This window comes from Petaurus breviceps, unplaced genomic scaffold (assembly GCF_028583685.1).
Source record: "Petaurus breviceps papuanus isolate PSGF00001 unplaced genomic scaffold, PetGlider_PUasm1.0 90865, whole genome shotgun sequence".
Classification (NCBI taxonomy): Eukaryota; Metazoa; Chordata; class Mammalia; order Diprotodontia; family Petauridae; genus Petaurus; species Petaurus breviceps.
The window spans coordinates 18,491,897-18,514,905 of NW_027187367.1; the positions used below are offsets into that span (position 1 = coordinate 18,491,897).

General features: G+C 42.8%; 1 protein-coding gene across 1 annotated transcript; it reads right to left on the minus strand.

The window, feature by feature from the left end:
- Positions 1-1,555: 1,555 nt before the first annotated feature.
- On the minus strand, positions 1,556-14,279 carry UNC5CL (unc-5 family C-terminal like). The gene is made up of 8 exons (XM_069073670.1): positions 13,883-14,279; positions 11,190-11,490; positions 9,429-9,691; positions 8,337-8,438; positions 7,944-8,014; positions 5,626-5,726; positions 5,322-5,435; positions 1,556-1,790 (listed from the first exon to the last, which is right to left on the minus strand). Exons 1-8 carry the CDS (start codon positions 14,277-14,279, stop codon positions 1,556-1,558), a joined length of 1,584 nt encoding a protein of 527 aa, XP_068929771.1.
- Between the last annotated feature and the right edge of the window lie 8,730 nt (positions 14,280-23,009).

Sequence of the window (23,009 nt, forward strand, 5' to 3'; positions counted from 1 at the left end):
TTATGAATTATTTGAAAGGAAACATCATTTAATTTTGTTTAGGTACAAAGGAAAGCCAAACCATTTGTTGCCAAATAGATGCTTTGCCTCTCCTTGGCCATTTCAGCATCCATTAGGCTATAAGAATTACCAGTACTAAACTGAATTCATTCCATAATCAGAGACATCTCTTTTTATATCCTACCCATTTTTATTAACCCCTTCTAAACCAGTGTAGAAATGTGATTGAAATATCTGCCTATACCTTATTTTTTTTAATAGCCTTTGGGGAACCTTGACACATAAACACTGACTGCTGGGAATTTCGGGGAGACAGAAAAATTGAGACTATGAGATAGGAGCAGATAAGAAAGGAGAAACACTGAGGGGAACAGCTCTAAATCCATAATGCAGTGATAAGTGGTTTAGATATCATGACCTTAAACTTCTCTTCCATTTCTATCATTCTGATCAAGAGCTACAGAGATGGAAAGCAAGAATAGAAACAGGTGGGCAGGCAGGCGAGGTCTGGGCTCTGGATCTCCTCCTGTCTCCCTCCCCTTCATCTTCACTATCAGGGTGGTCTTCTCACACCAACCCAAACATGTCACACTCAATCCTGCCCCCACACTTTTGGCAAGATTCTTCTGCCCAGAATTCCCCCTGCTCTTCTCTCTCTCAGGGTTTTAATCCTATCCCACCCTTTCTCAAAGCCTGGCTCAAATTCTGCCTCCTCCAAGAAGCTTTCATGGACCACTTCACTGCCCCTCCCCCCCCACCAACACCAACTAGTCCTCTGAGCTCAGTGGTGATTGTCTACACCTGTAGTGTTTGTTGTGATTTCGATCCTGTTGGCCTCACCACCTCAACCAGAATCATGAGTTCCAAAAGGGCAGAGGCTCGATTTTCTACTTTTATTATGTTCTCCCACAGTGCCTGGCACAATGTTGGATAGATATTAAACACTGAAAAAAAAAAACCTGATTTCAGTCCTCTCGACAGGACAAGTTCCATAAACTCTCCAGATCTCAGTTTCCTCATCAGTAAAATGAGGGAGTAGGGTGAGGTGATCTCTAAGGTACCTTCCACCCCAACAGTCCAGGGACTGATGAGGCTTGGAGGATTCCAGCCAGACTTCTGTTATCTGCATCCTGCTGCTGATGAGGAGATAAGGTGTGCAGAGAAGAATTTGGCCAGGCCTAAAAGATCTTCATGCTCTGGATGTCACTTCCCTCCAATCCTTCCCTGATTTTTGGTGGTTATCCATCCACAGAGAGTGGAAACATAAGGTGAGGGGTGAGCTGCAAGGGCAGGGGTAGCTTTTCCTGGGCCCAGTTTTCATCCTTTGCTGAGTTCAGAGGACAGTCAGTGAGTCACTAAGAAAAGGCTGATAACCTCCTGCCAAGACAAGCCTGTTGGTGGTAGATGTCTCACTTACTCCATGGTGCCCAAAGGAAAAAGAGTCCAGACCTCCACCCTAAAGCCCCTGGAGAAGGGAATTCCAGAAGCAGAGCCCCTTCTCGAGCCTTGCCCAGCCCTTCTAGCCTAGGGAAGGTGGTATAGATACTGCCTTGGCTCAAAGTTTCACATCCAGCTCCAGGTCTTCACCACACTCAGTTTTATGGGCAATGACTGGAAGGCCCGTCGGTGTTGGAGGTTGGCCCTGCTTTTTAATGTAGAATTGTATGACTGAGGCGCAGTCCAGTCTCTCCATGTTTGTCATAAGGTAGTGAAGCTCCTGGAGGCTGCCATTCTGCTCCTCAAACAACTCCAGGACAGCAGCTGCTGGACTTGGCTGGCAGGACAGGAACCTGCCCAGGGGGAACAGGAGTCAGCGGATTCTAGAAGAGGTTTCAAGTCTTGATCCCAGTCCCCTGTTCTTCCTCTCGCTATACCCTCTCAGAGAAGTGACTGCCTCCCAGTTTTAACTCTATGAAATCCTACCTCGGATACTACCTGCGTGACCCTGGGCAAGTCATTTAACTTCTCAAGATTTCAGTTTCTTCATCTGTAAAATGAGGGATTTGTACTAGGTGACCTCTGAAAGTCTTTCTGGCTCTCAATAAGTTTATGGTATAACTGCCAAATACAGGATAGACAAATGGATTTGGAATCCATAAGAGCTGGGTTTGAGTCACACCCTTGACTCTTAACTAGCTGTGTTTGACCCTGAGAAATTCTGTGAGTCTGTTTCCTCTTCTGTGAAAAAAATAACATCTCACAGGATTGTTCAGAGACTCAAATGAAATAATGCATGTAAAGTACTTTGTAAAGTTGAAAAGAATGTATACCTATGGGTCAGCTATTTTTTATTATTGTCATTTCATTCAATAAGCACTAATTAAGTACCTGTTTGCCAGGTTCTGTGCTAGGTAAGTATAATGTAAATGGGATTTAAGATCGTCCTCACCCATTAAGGGAAGCTTGCTTGGAGAGGCTTACTTGTAGGAACTTTCACACCTTTTTCTAATTTCTAATTAGGCACTGAGTCACAGCTTGTGATGCCTTCTGGCTCTGAGAAGTGTATGTATACTCTGAGTTGGTATTTTGCTTTGGGGGCTCGGTTATGAGAAGGATGTTGTGATTCCCTGGTCCAGATTCTGAGTGACCACATGTTCAGATCTCCCTGCCTTCTCAGAGGTAAAGGCTCTTTTGATCCAGGGATGTATGTAAAGTGTATAGTTGATTGAGGCAGTCGATCCCTGTCTGTTGGTCTTTATTTCTCTGCTTGTATTTTCTTTGTTTGTGTTTTCTCTGAAGTTCAGGGTGCTGACCTTTCCCTTGAACTAGCGAATGTAATTTAAAAAGATTGTTGACCCCTTAAACAGCTAGCTTTCCCAGTAAAGCAGATCTAAGAACCTGTGCTAGCATCCATCGTGGGTATGCCAGTGTGGTTGCTACTACAGTATAAGGATTCAAAACTATATATACATATATGTGTGTGCATGTATAGAGAGATCTAAAGAGAAAGATAGATAATAGTCCCTGACTTCAAGTAAATTAGATTCCTTATTACAGGTTATCATTATCTGTGTATGTGCGTGTGTGTGTGTGTGTGTGTGTGCTAGGTTTGAGGATTCAAAGATTATATATATATATATATGTATGTATGTATGTATAGAGATATATAGATGGATGGATATAGATATTGATAGATACATATATACATACATAATATGTAGATATGTGTGTATGTATGTATGCATGTATATAAAATAGTCTCTGACTTCATTATAGGTCATCATTATCTGTCACATAAGCCTCCAATCCTGACACTTCATCCTTTGAGCTAGTGTCATAGCCTGGAAGGGATTCTGGACTGGTAATCAGAAGAACTGGGATCTTGACAAGGTTCTGCCACCAAGTAGCTGTGTGACTGGTCAAGTAACATCCCTTGTCTGGTCATTTTCCCTCAGCTTCCTCATCTGTAAAATGAAGGCTATTACTTAGAATGCCTCTAAATCTCCCTCCAGTTCTAAAAAAATGCTATTATTAGATTAAATAGAATAAACATATTGTATATAATATATTATTTATATTATATATAATATATTATAATAATAGCCTACTTTATATAGTGCTTTGCACATTTTATTAATATTATCTATTTGCCCCTCATAATAAACCTGGGAGGTAGGTGCTATTATCCTCCCCATTTTACAGATGAGGAAACAGAGGCATGGCAAGTTTATGTGATTTGAATCAAGCAGTTAGTGTCTGGGGCTAGATTTGAATTCAGATCTTCCTGAATCTGAGCCTAGCAGAGTCCTAGTCACTGGCTACCTATCTACCTCTTGTATCCATCCCTTCTCCATTCCCACTGCCACAATATTAGTCCAGATCCTCATCACCTCAGATGGTCACAGGTTTAGAACTGAAAGGAAACATGGTGAAACTGAAATAGAAACAAAAATTCATCTAAACCAATCACTTCATTTGATAGATGAAGAAACTGGGGGACCAAAGAAGGGGAGTGACTTTCCCAAGGTCACAAAGATAATATGTGGATTATTAGAATGGTTTCCCTGCTTTGAGTTTTCTCTCCCTTAATTCCTCTAAAAGAGCCATCAGATGGACCATTAGAAGTCTTTTTTTTTTTTGGAAGACTTCATCATGTCATTCTCCTACTCAACAGTCTTCAATGGCTCCCTATTTGACTTCAAAATCAAGTCTTTTCTCTGGAGCTCAGTAACATCTGTGATCCCCAATTGTGCCTTAATGCTTTTTTTTGTTTGTTTTCTAGGACTCCTCAGAATGAACATGTTCCTTCTAGTCAGGCTGGTCTCATCATTGCACTTACATCAGGCTCATTCCTACTTCAACACTTATCTGACGTGATGTGATGTGATGGATGGAGCAACGGACTTAGGGTCAGTATTTGAAGCCAGGTCTCTTCCCTCTCAGGCACTTACTAGCTTGGCAGCCACATACAAGTCACTTAATCTCTAAGAGCCTCAGCTTCCCATCTGTAAAATGGGCAACATAACACCTATAGCAGCTACATCACAGGGCTAATGTAAGGATGTCTTGAGATAACGTAAGAAGGATGTAAATGTTATCACCCATGTTAACTCAAGCTCAAGCCCTTCCTTCTCCATGAAATTCCCCCTGAGCACTCCAGTTTACATTGTCCTCTTGCCTTGGTCTTCCAGTGTGATTATAAGGAGGCCCTTGTGATTCAGCACTTGACTTTTCTCTGTGTTTTTGTGACAGAACCATGAAAGATCAGAGTTGGGAGAGACACTTCTGGGGCCATGTCATTCAACCCTCACCATGGATCCTTTAAATGGGGTTTCTTGCTCATACACTGTCTCATTCCTAGAAAAGAAATGCACCCAGCTTGGACCTTGAACTCAGTTGTCTCCCCAAATTGACCATAAGTTCCCAGAGGACAGGGCCTGTATTTTCTATTTATATTTTCAAAGATTCATAGATCTAGAGATGAAAGGAACCTCAGAAGCCAAATAACCCCAACCTCTCATTTTATAGTTGAGGCAACTGAGACCCAAGTAGGTTAAGTTATTTGCCCTAGGGCACATGTTAGAGGTGGCATTTTAATCTAGATCCTCTTACTCGAGAACCACTGTTCTTTCCACTGAACGCATTGCCTCAAGGGTGCCTGGCCCAAGGATGAATGTATTAGATGCTCAGTATAGTTTTTGTGATTAGCTGATTGATTTGCCCTTTGGCAGGGTAAGGGTTAGATATCGGGAAGGAGGGAACACCAGTGACCAATCACACCTCCAGGTGATGTGCCTAGACTTAAAAATGTGCTCCGTTCAGTTCCAACTACCTCCTCACTCTCATCCTAGCTAAGGCTGCTTCCATAGTCTTCACTATACCTGATCTTCATGCCACACAGTCCTAGATGGGATGCCAGCTTGCGCCAGTCATTGCCTGTGATACTGCTTGGTTCCAATAGCATCTGCAGCTGCTCAAAGAGCCCTGGAGGCAACCTGAGAGAAAAGACATTAAATGGTTGGGGTGAGGAGATGAGAGGGAATCCTAGGTCAAAGTATTGGCTCTCTTCCTCCATAATTAGCATAGCACCTCTCCCCATCACTCCTGGGGAAGCTGTAGGGTCTGGGCGGAGACAGGAACCCCAAATTGCCACCCTAGATATTTCCCACCAATCTCCTGCCTCACCGGTTGCATGGAGTAGGTCGGGAGACTGGAGGTGGCACTGCCCAGCTTTCCTCCTCTGATGTCTGGAACCTTAGGATTTCCATGTACTTGGTCTCCAAGCCCTGAGTCAGGAGAGGGGTAGAAAACACGGGGGAAACAGAAAGGAGCTTAGAAATCTTGACAAGGAACCTTCTAAGGAAAGAATTCTGGGAAGATGGCAGACTGGGTCAGAAAATTCCAAGCTCTCCAGACTTCTCTCACAAACAAGACAAAGCAGCACCTCAAGCTAACACAGAGCAGTCAAAATAAACAAGAGTGAGGGCAGAGCAGTGGTACTCTTGGGATAATCACAGAAGGTCAGGAGAAAAATCCTAGGACTGAGGTTCGCTCCCTATGAAGAGGGAATACCTCCAGGTTATTTCCTCTGAAACAACAAGTGGCAAACCCTGGGGTTAGCTGGGTTGGGAGGTAGCCTTAGCCCAGCCACAGGAACTTTCCCCTCCCAGATAGTGTGGGGAGCTGGGTGTCTGAGCCAGGGAAGATTCAGGGAACCTCTGCTGATAAGGAACACCAGCCCCATCTGTGTTGTGAAGACACAGCCCTGGGAAAGAAGGAACCAACACTGGCCCAGTGAGAGCCACAGCAGTGGGGGGTGCTCACTGTGGGCAGTTATAGGAGGGCAAAATTCTTGGGTTTGGTTCCAAGCCAGAGGGGTGAACTGAAGGAGATCTGAGACCAGAGGCACCATCCCCCATACCCTAAGACTAGAGGTGATTATAAAAAATAAGCTGCTACAAATGAAAAAAAAAAATGAGCAGGCAAAGGAGAAAGATTCTAATCATAGAAAGTTACTATGGTAAAGAGAAGGCTGGGGTTTATCTTCAGAGGATACTGAAGCAAAAAAGTCCCTCCTATCCCAAAAAATAACATCAAATGGTTACCTGTCCAAAAAGAATTCATAGAAGAACTTTAAAAAGACTTTTAAAATCAAATGAGAGAGATTCAGGAAATTTAGAATAATTTTTAAAAAAAAAAAAAGAGATAAAGAAAGGCAACCAAGTGGAAAAGGAAATCCAGAATCTTAAGGAAGAAAATGACTCCTTGAAAATCTGAATTGGGCAAGGTGAAACCAGTGAAGTTATAAAATACCAGTAAATAATAAAACAAAATATAAGAACGAAAAATTAAAAGAGAATGTGAAACATCTCATAAGAAAAATAAATGGGGCAGCTAGGTGGTGTAGTGAATAGAGCACCAGCCCTGGAGTCAGGAGGACCTGAGTTCAAATCCGGCCTCAGACGCTTAACACAAAAGCTAGCTGTGTGACCTTGGGCAAGTCACTTAACCCCAATTGCCCTCCAAAACAAAAAAGAAAAATAACTGATCTGGAGAACAGATCAAGAAGAGAAAACATAAGAATAATAGGAACTTCCTAAAGCTAGATCCTGATGGATTTCCATGCTTATCCTTCCCCTTTCTCAGTCCTGGTGCTACTATGCCAAAAGAGGCAAGCAGCCCAAAAACTCTTCCCCTGTGTTCTCTTCTTCCTAGGAAAGTAGAGGGTATTTGGCATGTGGGGTAAAGGTTCTCTGAGAGCCAGCAGGTTGTCAAATTTGTTCATGTCCCTATAGGAGGTGAGAGGCAAAGACCGATTCATACACTTTCAAATACCAGGGAAAAAATCAAGTGGGAGCCAGTGAATGTCAACCTGAGGAAAGGGAACTTAAATTCCTTTATCACACATGCGCACACACGCACACATACACCCCTCCATTCCCTGTCTCAAGGTCCTATGTGGAACTCTTAGGGGAATCCCTTCCATTTTTGCCTCCTTTTCCCTGATAATTCTTATTTCCCACTCAGATACAGATTAAACTCCTGGCTGAGGTCCTAAATTATGTTAAAATGTAAGGACTCCTACCATTATACCTGATGGATGTAGAGGCCCTAAACTACAGCTTGTTTAGCTTGGCATAAAATCTGGCTCTGCTCCCACCCATCTCAAACCCCACTCAGGGTTTCTAATACCTGTTACCACTGTGTTTCCCCAGTCTCTTCATACTCTTAATTCTGAAGATAAGTGAGTCTCCTTGACTTAAAAAGTCAGCCTGGAAAGGAAGTCTAATCTCATTCTATGGCTTGGTAAGGGTAATTAAATGTTTTATAAACTCTCTTGCTGGTCTTCAGGACTAGTAGACAAGAAATCATTAAAGGGCTCTATCTCCATTTGCTTAATTATATTAACAAAACTATATTCACTCTGCTCTCTAGTTCCCCAAATACCTTAGTCCCATAGGTTCCCATTTCCTTTTCCCTGACAACCTTTCCTTGGTACTCACACTCTGGTAGGTGTGCATAGTGACAATGATCTCATTGGTCCGTGCCAAGTTATCTTCATCCTCATTGGTTCCTAAGGGAACAGAGGAAGCAACAGGTGAGGAAATGGATGGGGACCAAAGTGAATGAATGAGAAGTAGGACAGTAGAAGACCCTACCTTCCTTACCTTCCCTACCTTCCTCTAGTTTTGCTTTCCAGCTCCTATGAGGACCAGGTTCTGAAGGGTTTTTTCTAGGGACCTGGGGACTGGAGAATCTGTGGGCCTGTCTGTTTTTCTGCCTTACAAAGTCCTGTTATATTTCTCTGCTGGTGCAATTGGGGCTCAGGGATTTCGGAACCCTTTCACAGGAACTGGAAATGATGAAGAAGGGAAAGGAATAGGCTTTTGGGTTACCTGCTTTTTTCTTGAAGCAAAAGGAGCGGAAGGGGCACTTTCCATGCCAAATGTGGAGGTAGGGTACAATCTGGCAACTGCTGTCATCCACATTTTCCCAGCCTGAGTTTGGGGGATGCAGAGGAGAGCAGGTCACTCTGTGGGGAAGGGTTGAGTTGGGAAGGAGGACATGTATGCCTGTATGCATACACACACACACACACACACACACACACACACTCACATCCCTCAGCTACTATCTATAGCTCCTTCAATTCATTCATAAGAAGAGAAAAAAGACCAGGGATTCCTAGGTCCTAACATCAACCCCATCCCTGGTTTGGAAAGGCATAGTCAGAGAGAGAGAGAGAGAGAGAGATACACATACAGATACACATACACAGACACATGTACACACACACACACACATACACATACACAAGCAGTTGACCCCTATATCCCAAGCTTGTCCTTCCAAGTTCTTTTTCAGCAAAGTCAGGAGAGATAATGAGGGAGGACAGGATCAGGAAGAAGTAGGCAAAATTCAGAGGCAAATAAGAAAAAAGGTTGGTTGGCCCTTCTTACAGTTGCTACCCTTTAAGAATCAGAAACACGTCCTGGAAATGAAGAACACAGGGTTTCCCATCAGGTGAATTTTCATGCCCCAAGATTAGATTTCCTTATAACAAATCTCTTTATCCCAGAAGGCAACATATGCTCATCTCTCTCCTAATTTCTGCAGCTCTCCTCCAGTGTCTACCCCCTTTATATCCATGGTCCCATAATGTATAAGTCTCCCTACTACCGTCCCGCACTTAGTATCTGCAGTACCCTCAAAGGATCACAGAATTGAGAGGTTCTCTAATAATATAGTATGACAGTCTTAGTGATGATCTAATCCAATCCCTTCATTTTATAGAGGGAGCCTGAAAAATGTAAACTGGCTTGCCCAAGGTCACAGTGGTACTAAGTAGCAAAGTCAGTATTAGAACCCGGGCCCTTCCTCTGAGCCCAGAATAGTTGATACTGCACCAGGCCTGCTTCTCTCACTGCTCCCTCTGTCTGTTCTGCCCAGCTTCACTTCACTACCCTCTTCTTTCTGTCCCACTTTACCTTCAGAGATGTACTTGAGCTTCAGATACTGGTCCCCTCGAGTCCCCATGAAGTCAAAGAGTTGGCAGGGCCCACGGAGGCGCCCTCCATAGGGCTCCTCATTGGTCACTGCCCACTGCAGGGCACAGGGTGTGTTGTTGAGGAAGTAGACACGCAGCTGCAGGTGTGACTGCCCTGGCACCAGGGCTGAGCAGAATACAGCTAACTGCAACCACTTTCGGGCATCATACACATTGGGAGTCTCCAGCACACAGGTATAGAGACTAAAGAGGTAAGAGAAAAGATGGGCACATCTATGTTGTTTGGATAGCAGTGGCCACAGGAGAGGGGATGAGGAGTGTTGGGGGCAGGTAAGGAAATGGGTATCTATGACAAGGGAGACTGGCAAAAGAACACTGGCAGGAGGTGGAATATCTCAGATTCAGCTCCAACTGGTGAAAGAGACAAGGAAGTTGGTGGAATTATCTCTGTATCTGGAGTCCAAGAACATGGGTTTGAGGCCCCATATTGACCACTAAAATGGCCATGTGACTTTAGAAAGAAATTCAACCTTAGTTTCCTCCTCTGTAAAATGATGGGGCCAAGCTCTAAGCATTTCACAATGCCTGCTTCTACCATCTTCATGGCTATTGGAACAAATTACTCTCATTTGCCCATTCCTCCGAGAAAAGTCTTCACATGTTTAGGGCAGACAGCCCCCTAACTCACAACCAGATTTGGGCCCTGTCAGTTTCCCTTAACTTGGATTTGCCCATCTACCAAAAGTTTATGACAGTATGGCTATTCCAAATACTACAGTTTCTTGGAGTCACAGATAAGAAGTTGGGTGAATTAGGCAGACACCAAAGGTAGAAAAGGGCTTGGCAATCCTCACACCAAAGGTTCTAGTCTTCCCTAAACACCCTACATGCCATTCTACCTCTTTCTGAGGTTACTGCTAAGAATAAGAAACTATTTATATGTACAAAATGCATGCTCCTAGATGGGTGGATGGATTGGTAGATGGATGGATTGGTGGATGGATGGATGGATGGATGGATGGATGTTTCTGTGTGTCTGGGTGTGCTATGGGTACATGTTTGGACCGATGAATCTTCTTACTTCCCATCATGTACTCTTTGATCCAGTGACACTGGCCTCCTGGCTCTTCCACAGACAAGACACTCCATCTCTCGTCTCCAGGCATTCTCTCTGGCTGGCTGCCATGCCTGGATTGCTCTCCATCCTCAGTTCCACCTAGTGACTTTTCTGGCTTCCTTTAAGTGTCAACTACGATCTCAATTCCTACAGAAACCTTTCCCATCCCCTCTTAATTCTAGTGCCTTCCTTCTCTTAATTATTTCCTAATTACCCTGTAGATAGCTTGTTTGTGAATATCTGCTTGCTTGTTGGGTCCTTCATTAAATTGTAAGCTCCTTGAGGGCAAGGACTATCTTTTGCTTCTTCGGATCCCCAGTGCTTAAATAGTGCCTGGCACATAACACATACTTAACAAATGTTTATACACTGGTTTATTGATCCCTTTTAGCGAATAGATCTTTATAAGTTCAAATTCTGAACCCATCAATAGTTTTTCCAACCTCTCCCTTCTCCAGACTGATATACCAAGTGTCTCAAAAGTCCTTCTGCAGTGTTAAGCATTAATAGCTAAAAATAATACTAAGACTTTGGGGATAATCTGTATAACACTGTACAAATTCTTAGGGGCATAGTTAATTTGACAAGGGGAGGAAGTAAAAGGAATAGATAGACCAACCCTACCTAAAGTGGGAGAGGGGGATTCGACATTCATCTCTGGAAATATGATCTCCAGGCTGTCCCAGGGGCTTCCAGATCTTGTCATCGAGGAGGGCAGTGTTGCTGGAATAGATACAGGCATGGCTGGAGTTCTGGGCACAGTGTTTGAAAGTAAGAGTGCATGGTTTCAGGAAGGAGGCTCCATGGGGGCTGCATGTCACCACAGGGCTTACCAAGGCCTGGGTACTCAACAGTGATGGGGCATCAGACAGGTCCCACACCAGGGTCAGGGACACCTTCTCCTGGCGTCCCAGAGCTACTGCCCCTAGGAAAAGGAAAACACAGAGTGGAAGAGTCAGCAAGGGCAGAAGCGGAGGGCAAAGATAAAGCCAGGTGGAAACAAAGTGAGGCTTGGTTACACTAGGAGAAAAGTGTTGACGTCAGGGGTCACATTGTCTGAGGGATGGAGCACATTGAAGGAAAGAGCAGAAACGGGAGAAGGGAGCTTGTAAAAGTGGGAGGGAGGGGAAAAAACGGAGGAAGTAGAAAGGAGATCCAATATTAAGAGGTCAAGCAGCAACAGTAGGAAAGCCTGGGTTGGTGTGTGTGCACACACACTAGACGTAGGGAGGTAGAAGTAATAAAATAATAATAAAAATAAATTACTAGCATTTATAGAGAACTTTAAAGTTTGCAGCACTCTTTACAAATTTCTCATTTACAAATCTCATTTTCTCCTTACCGCAACCCTGGAAGGCAAATGTTATTATTACCTTCATTTTAGAGATGAGGAAACTCAGGCAAACAGAGGTTAAGTGACTTGCCCAAGGTCACACAGCTAGCAAGTGTCTGAGGCTAGATTTAAATTTAGGAAATCCTGGGAAGTAGATGCTATTATTATCCCTATTTTATAAACAAGGAAGCTGAGGCACAGAGATGTTAAGTGACTTACCCAAGGTCACATAGCTTTATACATAATATAAGAGCTCTTTGAGATGTGACATTTTGTCAAATTAGCTCCTAAGTTCTTTGTTATGGGTTACATTTATAAAGATGTTACTTGAGCTCTGACATCGATAGGCTCTACCCCAAGATTTTCGTTATTGAGAGCCAAAATATTTGATTCAGCATTCAGGTATCTTTGGGTGGTCAGTTCTAAACGTGATGACTTTTGAGGATTGCAGCTTTAGCTTTGAAGTCTGCTCTCAATTGTATCCGTTTATGACTGTGGTTGCATTAGGAGGTACCTGAGGCCTAGATCAAAGGTCTTACCCTAAGACTTCAGTCTCCTAGATAACAAATCCTTATCAAATTATCTATTCTGTGCTACTTCCAGGATATCACAGACTAAGGTAATGATAAGAATATTCAAATCCCATTTCTTTGTCTTATTTGCTCTATAGCAACCTTGTACTAAGAATCAATAAACGGAGTTCATAGTTCTTCCTTGAACTACCACATGGTCTGGTCATTTCTTATTCATGTCTCTGGCCATGCTTAGTACCGGACACTGAACAGCCCACAGCAATGCTCCAGTCTCACATCTCCAACTGCCTATTGGACATCTCAAGGAGAATGTCCCATAAACACCTTAAACTCAAAATATCCAAAACTGAACTCAGCAGCTCTCCTCCTAAATCCTTGCCCCCCTCCAAATTTCCCTATTACTGTCAAAGGCACTACTATCCTCCCAATCAACCAGGTATTGTCCTCAACTCCTCATTCTCTCTCATCCCACCCTATCCAATCTGTTGCTAAGGGCTGTTGCTAAGCCCCCTCCTCTCCTCTGACACTGCTACAACCTTATTGTAGGCCTTCATCACCTTACATCTTAACTACTGTAAGAAACTGCTGGTCAGTCTTCCTGCCACAAGCCTTTCCCCATGACAGTTTGTCCTCCACTCATCTGTCAAAGTGATCCAACCAAGTCTCCCTCCTGCACAATAAACTCCAGTGGCTCCCAACCACCTCCAGAATCAAATTTAATATCCTGTCTGGGATTCAAAGCCCTGCATAACCTACCCCTCCCTACCTTCCCAATCTTCTTATACCTGACACTCTCCTATATACTCTGATCCAGTGATGCTAGTCTCCCCTTACCTGAAAGAGATTTTAGAGGCATCTGCAGAAATAGTGTGGCTTAGTGGACAAAGAGCTGGAATTGGAGCTAGGAAGAAATGGGTTCAAATCCCATCTCAGGGACTTATTAGCTCTGGGACCTCTTGCAAGTCATTTAATCTCTGCCTCAGATTTTCCATCTGTAAAATGGAATAGTAAAACCTCATGGAGTCATTGTGAGGCTCCAAAGAGATCGTGTCTGAATGGTGCTCTGCAAACTTTGAAGCACTGTACAGATGCCAGTTAATATTGTTATTATTACCTTCAGTTCTCCATTTCAACCATTTTTTGTAGAGAGGAGGAAACCGAAGCTTAAAAAATGGCCAAATGACCTGTTTAAAGTCAGACACCTGGTGAGAAGTAAAGGAACAACATGACCAGAGGTAGTAGTTAGTGCTAGAAGGTGCATAGAGGAGAGTGGGATAGGAAGGAGAGCAATGAGGGACATCCAATATAGCCAAAGACTATCAATCAACTTACTCCATCCCCAAGGTAGGTAGAAGGTAAGGCCAAGAAGGAAAACCAGGAGACGTCAGAGAAAAGATGAGGGAAAAGAATGAGCCAGAGCCAATGTACTAGGGTAGTCATGGATCCCTTACCTGGTGGGATGAACAGGGAGATGCCCATGTTCTCAAGCAGCAAACAGCCCCCCTGGTGATCCACCTCACGCCATGAAAACACCAAGAGCTTGTTCATCAGATTTCGGATCACAGTTCGGCCCTCAGCAGGTGTGTGCAGCTCCTGGTAGAAGTTGGCCATCTCTGTCAGGGTGGCTGGTGGATACTGCCTTGGGGCATCATCCTCTGGCAAGGAGAAGGGCTTGTAGGCTGGCTCCTCCAAGTCCTGTGGGGCCTCTGAGTTCTCTTGGTGCCTGCTTCGGGGAAAGCTCCAACGAAGGCACTGTACCAGCAGAAGTACAGTGACCACAGGTACCCCCACCAGCACCAGGAACAGGAGGGGCAAGCTTTGCTGGATGAAACTCCCAAGCAAAAACATCAGCACAGTCAATCAGTGGCTGCTAGCTCTCCTGCACTCCCGGAGAGGCAAGGAGGTTGACAGTAGCCAAGGGCCTGTTGGGAGAGACAAGGGGTCAGTCCTAGATGCCAAGTAGCAGCATTTTCCCTCTGGTTCTGGGCTTTGTGCCAATGGAGTAGGGATCATTTCACAAGATCACACCTTTAGACCTAGAGGGGCCTTACAGGGGATCTACACCAACATCTTATTGCAGATAAGAAAAATTAAGCCCAAGTTAAACTGTTCCCAGGGTCACACAGGTAATATATATGACTACTTGATGAATCCACTTAAAATATTGCTTCTATTAGATCCCAATACAATGTTTTGCAAGAACTCAGCATTCTATGGGGGGAAAGTTAAACAAAGTATGGTATATGATTGTGATGGAATACCGTTGTGTGTAAGTAATGGTGAAAGGGACCATTTCTGGGAAGACTGGGAAGACTCGTTTGAAGACACACAGAGTGAAATAAGCAAGGCCAGGGAAACAATTTTTCCTATAACAGCAATACTGTAGAGACAAACAATTTGGAAAGACTTAATAACTCAAATCAATACAATGACTAACCATGACTGCAAAAGGCCCATCATGACATATGTTTCCCACCTCTTGACAGAGAGGTGATTGACTCAGAGTGCAAAGTGAGATATATTTTTAGATGTGGTCAGTGCAGGAATTTGTTTTGCTGAACTATGAATATTTGTTACAAGAATTTTGTTTCTTTCCAATTGAGGGAGGCTATAGAAAGGAGGGGAGAAATGGGGTTTTGTTAATTTTTTTTTAATTAATTTTTTTAAGAATTAAAAAAAAAATAGGGGCGGCTAGGTCAGTGCAGTGAATAGAGCACTGGCCCTAGGGTCAGGAGGACCTGAGTTCAAATCCAACCTCAGACACTTCACACAAAATGAGCCATGTTACCTTAGGTAAGTCACTTAACCCCAATTGCCCTACCTTCCCCCTCCAAAAAGAAAAAAAAAATTTTGAAAAAAATAAAGAACTGGGTAAAAAATATATATGTACACACACACACACACACACACACACACACACACACATCCATATAGTTGAGTAACAATCACTTCCTCACTCAATAGACCACCAATTCAGTCTAAATTTATGTGTGGGACTTTCTAGCCCAGCTAATCAGCCTTACCTCTTGCTTCATCCCAATATGCACACTCTGCTCTGGCCAGAACAGGTCCCTCACTAGCCCCTTCCCCACTCTCCAAATATGCTCACTGCTTTCTATGCTGTTTCTCTGCTTTAGCTGGTGCTGAGGCAGCTGGCGGCAAAGTGGATACAGCACTGGGCCTGAAGTCAGAAAGACCTGAGTTCAAATGTGACCTCAGATGCTTACTCACTCAGTGACCCTGGGCAAGTCACTTCACCTCTGTCTGCCTCAGTTTTCTCAACTGTAAAGTGGGGATAAATAATAACAGCACCTACTTTCTCTTTCCTCCCCTCCCCTCCTCCCCCCCACAGTGTTTTTGTAAAGATCAAAATGAGATATTCATATAGGGCTTGGCCCAGTGCCTGCTTCATAGCAGGCACCTAAAAATACTTGTTTCCTTCCTTTGTCCCACTCTGGCCCACTTTCTATACTTCTAATCCCTTTCTACCCTAATCCCCCAGGCTGCCAATTTTTAAAAGCCCAGTTCAAATCCAAATTCCTCTACGAAGTTTCCTAGGATTACTTTGACCTCCGGTGATCTTTTCCTTCTAGGAATTCACATTATGCACCACTTGGTATTTTGCTCCACATGTGGCTTCTATGTTTGCTCACCTTGTCTCCCCAGCTAGATTGCTTGCTTTTCGTGCCTCTTAATTTCTTTTTCATCTCCTATGGTATGGGAGTACACACCAGTACTCTACATTCGATGCTCAATAGTCACCAGGCTAATTGATTGGCAGTGTGCAGAGAAATGCAGAGATACTGGGGAAGACCTGTCCCTCTCAAGATGCCCACCCTCCTAGTAGAGGACAGAGAGAGGAGGCCTCAGGAGATGGCATGGCACAGTCACTGGTACAATAGCTGGAGAATTCAAGACCAGGAATCTGGTGGAGGCTACCAGGAAGCAGCCTTTCACAGCTCTAACCCTCCCACCCTATCTCACTTTATCAGTAAAGAGCTCTGAGCTCTGCCCTCTCCCCCAAACCACACCTTCTCACCCTTACCAGAAGGCCCTATCTCTGGCCCCACCCAGGCCCAGGTTCCTATATCTTCTACCATAACAACCCAACTACCTCCACAATCCCCTTTCCCTATGGTCCATCATATCTTGTTCTCCACTACCCAAACCCTTAACCATTTTGAAAAATCTTGTATAGAGCCCTGAGAGCTGGCGCTGGGCAGAATCTTTCTATTTGGGGGGGGGGGGGTCTTTTTTGGAGGGGGGAAGGCAGGGCAATTGGGGTTAAGTGACTCGTCCAAGGTCACACAGCTGGTAAGTGTTAAGTGTCTGAAGCCAAATTTGCCTCCTGACTTCAGGGCTAGTGCTCTATTCACTATGCCACCTAGCTGCCCCGAACCTTTGTATTTCTAAAAGAGCAGATGCTAAATATCTCTTCTAGGGGTACTTTAAAAAATCCACAGTAGTAGAGTCCCACCTATCCCTGACCTCCCCCCACTCCCACCTCACTGGTCACTGGTGATTCAGACAGGAAGAAAGAGTGAGGGGAGAAAAAGGAGGAGGGAAACATCTTGGTTACTTCTGCCTAGAAATCTAGATCCCTGATGAAGGAACAGACTGGGTAAAATCAGGACTTTCTCTACAGCTTAGGACCTGAGACCCAGAGAAGAATGCCAAAGGAAACAGATGGAAACAGAGAGAAAAGAGACCGGGCAGGATTTGGGAGTGGAGAAAAATTTAGTGGGACTGGAGGAGCTTTAGAACTTAAAAAATAAAATAAAAAACCCTAGGCAATCCAGAAGGGACCCTGTGTGGGAGAATACTGGATCCTGGTGGGAAAGCTGAAGAGAGCTGGGATAAAGAGATATTGATTGCTGACTGGTAAAGAAACAGAGAGGTCTTTGAGATTACAGTGTACTACAACAGACCCCACTAAGGCACAGACAAGAAGGTTCCCCACTCTTAAACTTCTCCCTTTGCAAAGGGCTGTGTACATTTCTGTGTACAATCTTACACTTACACACACACACACACATGCCAGTATCCTTGGGGAAGGGGGGCTAAAGAGGGAGTCAGACCAGGGGAGGCGATCCATGGAGGCATCAGCCCCACTTTATTTCATTCAAACATTTAGTGCCTACTGTGTGCAGGCCCTGCACTAGGCATTTGAGGGAGAGGTATACAAGGATATAGTGCCCTTGTCCTTGAGCACCTTATAATACAGAGAAAATAAGACAAGCACACAAAAACATACACGATAATATAAGAGTGGGGAGGGTTAGGTGGCACAGTGAATAGAGCACCCACCCTGGAGTCAGGAGGACCTGAGTTCAAATCCGGCCTCAGACATTTAACACAAAACTAGCTGTGTGACCTTGGCCAATTGCCCTGCCTTCCCCCTCCAAAAAGGAAAAAAAAAAAAGAAGAATATAAGAGGAGGGGAGAGAGGAACAAGCATTTATTAAGCACCTATTATATGCCAGACACCGTGTTAAGTGCTTTATAAATATTATCTCATTTGACTCCTCACAGGAGTCAAGAAGGTACAATGGAAAGAGCTCTGGATTTGAAGTCAGAGGACTTGGGATCTAATCCTGCATCTGCCAGTTACTACCTGTATGAGTCATTTAACTTCTCCAGTCTTCATTTTCCTCATTCAAAAAATGAGGAGTTCTGACCTCAGACACATAACACTTACTAGCTGTGTGACCTTGGGCAAGTCACTTAACCCCAATTGTCTTGCCTTCCCCCCTCCAAAAAGAAAAATGGCCATCAAAAAAGGGGAGATTGGACTAGACAATCTCTAGAGTTCCTTCCAGCTCTAAATCTAAGATCCTATTAAGTGGTACAAGCCATGTGCTCTCAGAAGATGGAGGAAGAATTCAGTTTTAACTAGGAGGAAGAAGGATGTGAGGGGCATGGATGAGGAAAAACTGCATGAACAAAGTGACATTTGAGATAGGCCTTGAAGGATGGGTATGATTTCAAGTGACAGCTGCGATCACCTCCCCTTCCCTTCATCTCCTCCCACCTCAAATCCCCTTCTGTCAAAGGATAAGGGGGGAATTCATTCCAGGCATGGGAGGATGGGCAGTACAAAGGTGTGGAGACAAGAGATGGAGAGTCCAGAGTAAGAATAAGAGTAAAACTAAGAAATGAATAAGAATAACTAATATTTATATAGTTTCAAGGTTTGCAAAGTAAATAGACCTCTATTTCATAGCGTCCCTCTCCCACATTAAGATGCTGCTACTGGGGGCGGCCAGGTAGCACAGCAAGTAAGAGCACCGGCTCCAGTGTTGAGAAGACCTGGAGATCGAATCCTGGGCTCAGACACTTAGCACCCACCCAGAAACACCTGGCCGTGTAACCTTGAGCAAATTACTTAACCCCAATTGCTTAGGGGCGGCCAGGTGGCTCAGCGAGTAAGAGCACTGGCTCCAGTGTCGGGATGACCTGGATCAAATCCAGGCTCAGATGCTCAGCACCACACCCAGAGATAATAACTGGCTGTGTAAACTTGAGCAAGTTACTTAACCCCAATTGCTTTAAAAAAAAAAAAAAGATGCTGCTACTGACCTCCCCGGCTTCCTTTAAGTACCAACTAAAATCCTACCTTCTACAGGAAGCCTTTCCCGATTCTCTCCCTTTCTCATGGACAAATGCTGGGGGCAATTTTAAGCAATTAAAGCTTAAAGCTGCACCAAGGTTTTTGGGACATCCAACATTAAACTACTTGGTAAGTATTTAACTTTATATCTATACTATATACATTTTTGTGTGTACTTGTCTCCTCTATTAGAAAGTAAACTTGGGCAGGGGGAATGGAGTCAAGGTGGCAAAGGGAAAGAAAGCATTTTTGCCTCTTTCTCCCAACACTACCTTCTCTCCCACGGCCCTATTCCTAGCAACCTAGATACACAGAATCAAATTCTGTTGGGGGGGGGGGAGAGCAAAGCAAGAAAAGGTCACAATGAGTCATTTTCCCAGCCCAGTGAAGATTAAGCAGATAGACAGAGAGGTGTTCAGACACCCGGGTGGGCACTAACCAGGGTGGGGGGCAAGAGTGGCAATAGGCCACAGCTGCAGAGAAAGTGTCAACAGCTGTGGCAACAGCAGTGGTGAGGAGCAGCTCGACGACCAGGTACAAAAGGGAACTGAATTCCTGAGCAGAAAGAGATCCTGGGATCCCCTAGACTAGCACTAGGCACAGTGATCGGAGCCATTTGGAAACTGTTCCCTTTTACCCTATTATATGTGATATTCCAAGGTGAGGAGGAGCAGGCCTGATCACTAGGGCCCTATCTGTGTAAGGGACAAGGAAGAAATTCCAGAAGTTCCATAGCTATATGGCTTTGAGCCCAAGAAACAGTGGGGACTCAGTCCTATCCTTTAGACCTGAACATTAACCCGCAGAGCAAAAAAACATGGCAGAAGACCAAAACCAAGGGGGAACCAGCATTTCAATCAAGCTGAATCTAAAAAACCTCTTGGAAGGCTAACTATGACTAAGTTTAGCAGTAGACTATAGAAACTCAACCAAACAAAAGCCAATAGACCCAAACTGAGTCAGGAATTTGCAAAGCACAGACTAGAAAAGGCAGTGAACAGACCTCTCCCTAGATTAGACCACTCTGGAAACCCTGAAAACTTGTAGGCCCCCATATTTAGCTGTGAAAGCATTAGCAGAACATAAAAGACAGAAGTTCAAGCCAGACATTCCCCAAAGGGGTGAGCAGAGCAGAACTCTAACATGAAGTCTGAAGCAAGAAAGAGATTGAAAAAAGCAAATAACAAAACAAGAACTTAACCATGAAAAGCTAATACTGTAACGGGGAGCTCAAGACACAAACTCAGAAAATAATGACTTGAAAACACTTACAAGCAAAGTCTTAAAGAAAAATGCAGATTCCTAGAAAAATTAAAAAATATTTTTTAACCAAAAAAAAAAGATTTAAAAAATCAAATAGGAGCAGTAAAAGATAAGTTAGGAAAAGAAATGAGAGCTATGTCCAAAAATTTATAAGACTTAACAGTTGGTAAAAGAAATGCCAAAAAAAAAAAAACACTGAAGAAAATAACTGCTTAAAAAAATAAAAATTGACCAAATGTTAAAAAGAGGTATAAAACCTCCATGAAGAAAAAAACATTAAAAATTAGAACCAAATGGAAGCTAATGATTCCATGAGACACCAAGAAACAATAAAATAAAGTCAAAAGTCTAAATAAAGAAATAAAATATATGAAATATCTCATAGAAAAATAATTGACCTGGAAAATAGATTTATGAGAAATAATTTTTGTTTTCATTTTTGCTTTTTGGAGATGGGGACAAGAGACTTTCCCAGGGTCACATAGATAATAAATGTCTGAGGCTAGATTTGAGCTCTGGTACTCCTAATTCTAGGATCACTATTCTTTCTACTGTACCACCTAGCTTCCCCTATGAGAGATAATTTAAGAATTATTAGACTACCTGAAAACCATGATAAAAAAAAGACCATATCCAAAAAAGTCATACTAAATATATTTCAAGAAGTTACAAAGAAAAAATTACCTGGATATCTTAGAAACAGAAAGCAAAGTAGAAATTAAAAGAATCTAGCCATTACCTCCTGAAAAAGATCCCAAAATTAAAACTCACAATAATATTGCAGTCCAAATCAAAAGCTTCCAGGTCAAGGAGAAAATAATAGTACAAACAGTCAGAAACATACATTTAAATATCTTGAAGCCACAGTCAGAATCACATAAAATTTAGCAGCTACCTCTATAAAGAAACAGAGGGCTTGGAATATGATATTCTATATATAAAAGATTTAGGATTGCAACCCAAAATAAACTACCCAGAAAAACTGACTATAATCCTACAGGGTGGAAAAAAATGGATATTTAATGAAATGGAGGACTTTCAAAATTCCTGATGAAAAGAATTCAACACAACAATCAAGAGAAGCATACAAACATGAATGAAAAATCATAAGGGACTTAAAAAGGATATAAATAGGAAGTTTTCAGAAGAAGAAATCAAAGCTATCTGAAGTCATTTTTTTAAAATATTCTAAATCACTATTGATTAAAGAAAGGCAAATTAAAACAACTGTGAGGTACCATTTTATACGTATCAGAAATGACAAATGCTGGAGGGGATAAGGGAAAAATAGGTACACTAAAGAACTATTGGTGGAGTAGTGAACTGGTCCAACCATTCTGAAGAACAATTTGGAACAAGGTCCACCTCCAGATAGAGAGCTGAAGAACTAGGCCCCTATAAAATTGTGCATACGCTTTGATACAGCAACTAAACTTCTAGGGCTGTATCCCAAAGAGAGTAAAGAAAAAGAAAAAGGAAGAGGACCTATATGTTCAAAAATATTTTTAGCAGCTCTTTCTGTGATGGCAAAGAATTGGAAATTGAGGGAATGCTCATTAGCTAGGAAATGGCCGAACAAGTTGTGGCATATGATTGTGATGGAGTACTGTCGTGCTATGGGAAATAACAATGGGGATGGTTTTTTGGGGGAAGAGGGAGCAGGAAGCATGGCAAAACTTAAATGAACTGATACAAAATAAAGTGAGAAGGACTGGGAGATCATTGTGCACAGTAACAGCAATGTTGTAATGATGACGAGCTATGAAAGACTTGGCTACTCCGATCAATACAATGATCCAAGATAATTCCAAAGAACTCATGATGAAAAATGCTATCCACCTTCAGAAAGAGAACTGATGAACTCTGAGTACAAATTGAAGTAAAATCTTCTCACTTTATTTTTCATGCATTTTTTGAAATATGGCTAAAATGGCAATATGTTTTTGTACAATTTCACATGTATAATGGATATCATGTTACTTGCTTTCTCCATAGGTGGGGGAGAGAGGAGAAGGGAGGGAAAGAATTTAGGATTCAAAATTTTAAAAGAAAAGAATGTTTAAAAAAGTAAATAATAAATTGAAGTATCTCTGATAGAGGTCTTATTTATCAAACATACAGGGAACTAAGTTAAATTTATAAGACTGAGATTTATTTCTCAATTGATATGAACAGGTGGTTTTCAGAGGAAAAATTAAAGCTATCACATTTTTAAATATGATTTAAAATTTCTTAGTGCTCTGGTTTTAACTGACTATATAGAGCCCATCACAGGTACAATAAAAAAAAAAACACTTGTCAATTCAAATATTGTTCATTCACATGCTTGTTAATTCTTTTTCCTATTTATTGGTCCTGAATAAATAATTCTGAACTTTCTCCTTACTGTTTCCAACTTTTTGCACTCCAGACCACTCTCCATGGTATGAGTGCTGGTTTTCTCATGGCCCTTGAATCACTGAGCAGGGAGACTCTGTAAGCTGATTTTTCTCAGCAAGCTCTCCCTTTGAACTTCACTCCACCCATCTTTATCACTCTGTCCAACTCCTTGTCACAATTATCTACCATCCTCTCTAGGTCCATTTTCCTTCCTTTCTCAGGGAATTCAGTACCTTGCTCTTGGTCTTCCCTGCCTTTATTCTCATCATTTTAATATACATGTTGATGTGTCCTCAATCACCCTGGCCTCCCAGTTATTAACTTTC

Excerpts from the sequence above, each read along its gene's own strand:
- UNC5CL (XM_069073670.1), bottom strand. The coding sequence starts at position 14,279 with ATGTTTTTGCTTGGGAGTTTCATCCAGCAAAGCTTGCCCCTCCTGTTC. Across the intron at positions 8,439-9,428 it reads GCTCAAGTACATCTCTGAAG|GCTGGGAAAATGTGGATGAC; the intron begins GTAAAGTGGGAC and ends CCCCAAACTCAG. Across the intron at positions 5,436-5,625 it reads CGACCTACTCCATGCAACCG|GTTGCCTCCAGGGCTCTTTG; the intron begins GTGAGGCAGGAG and ends CTTTTCTCTCAG.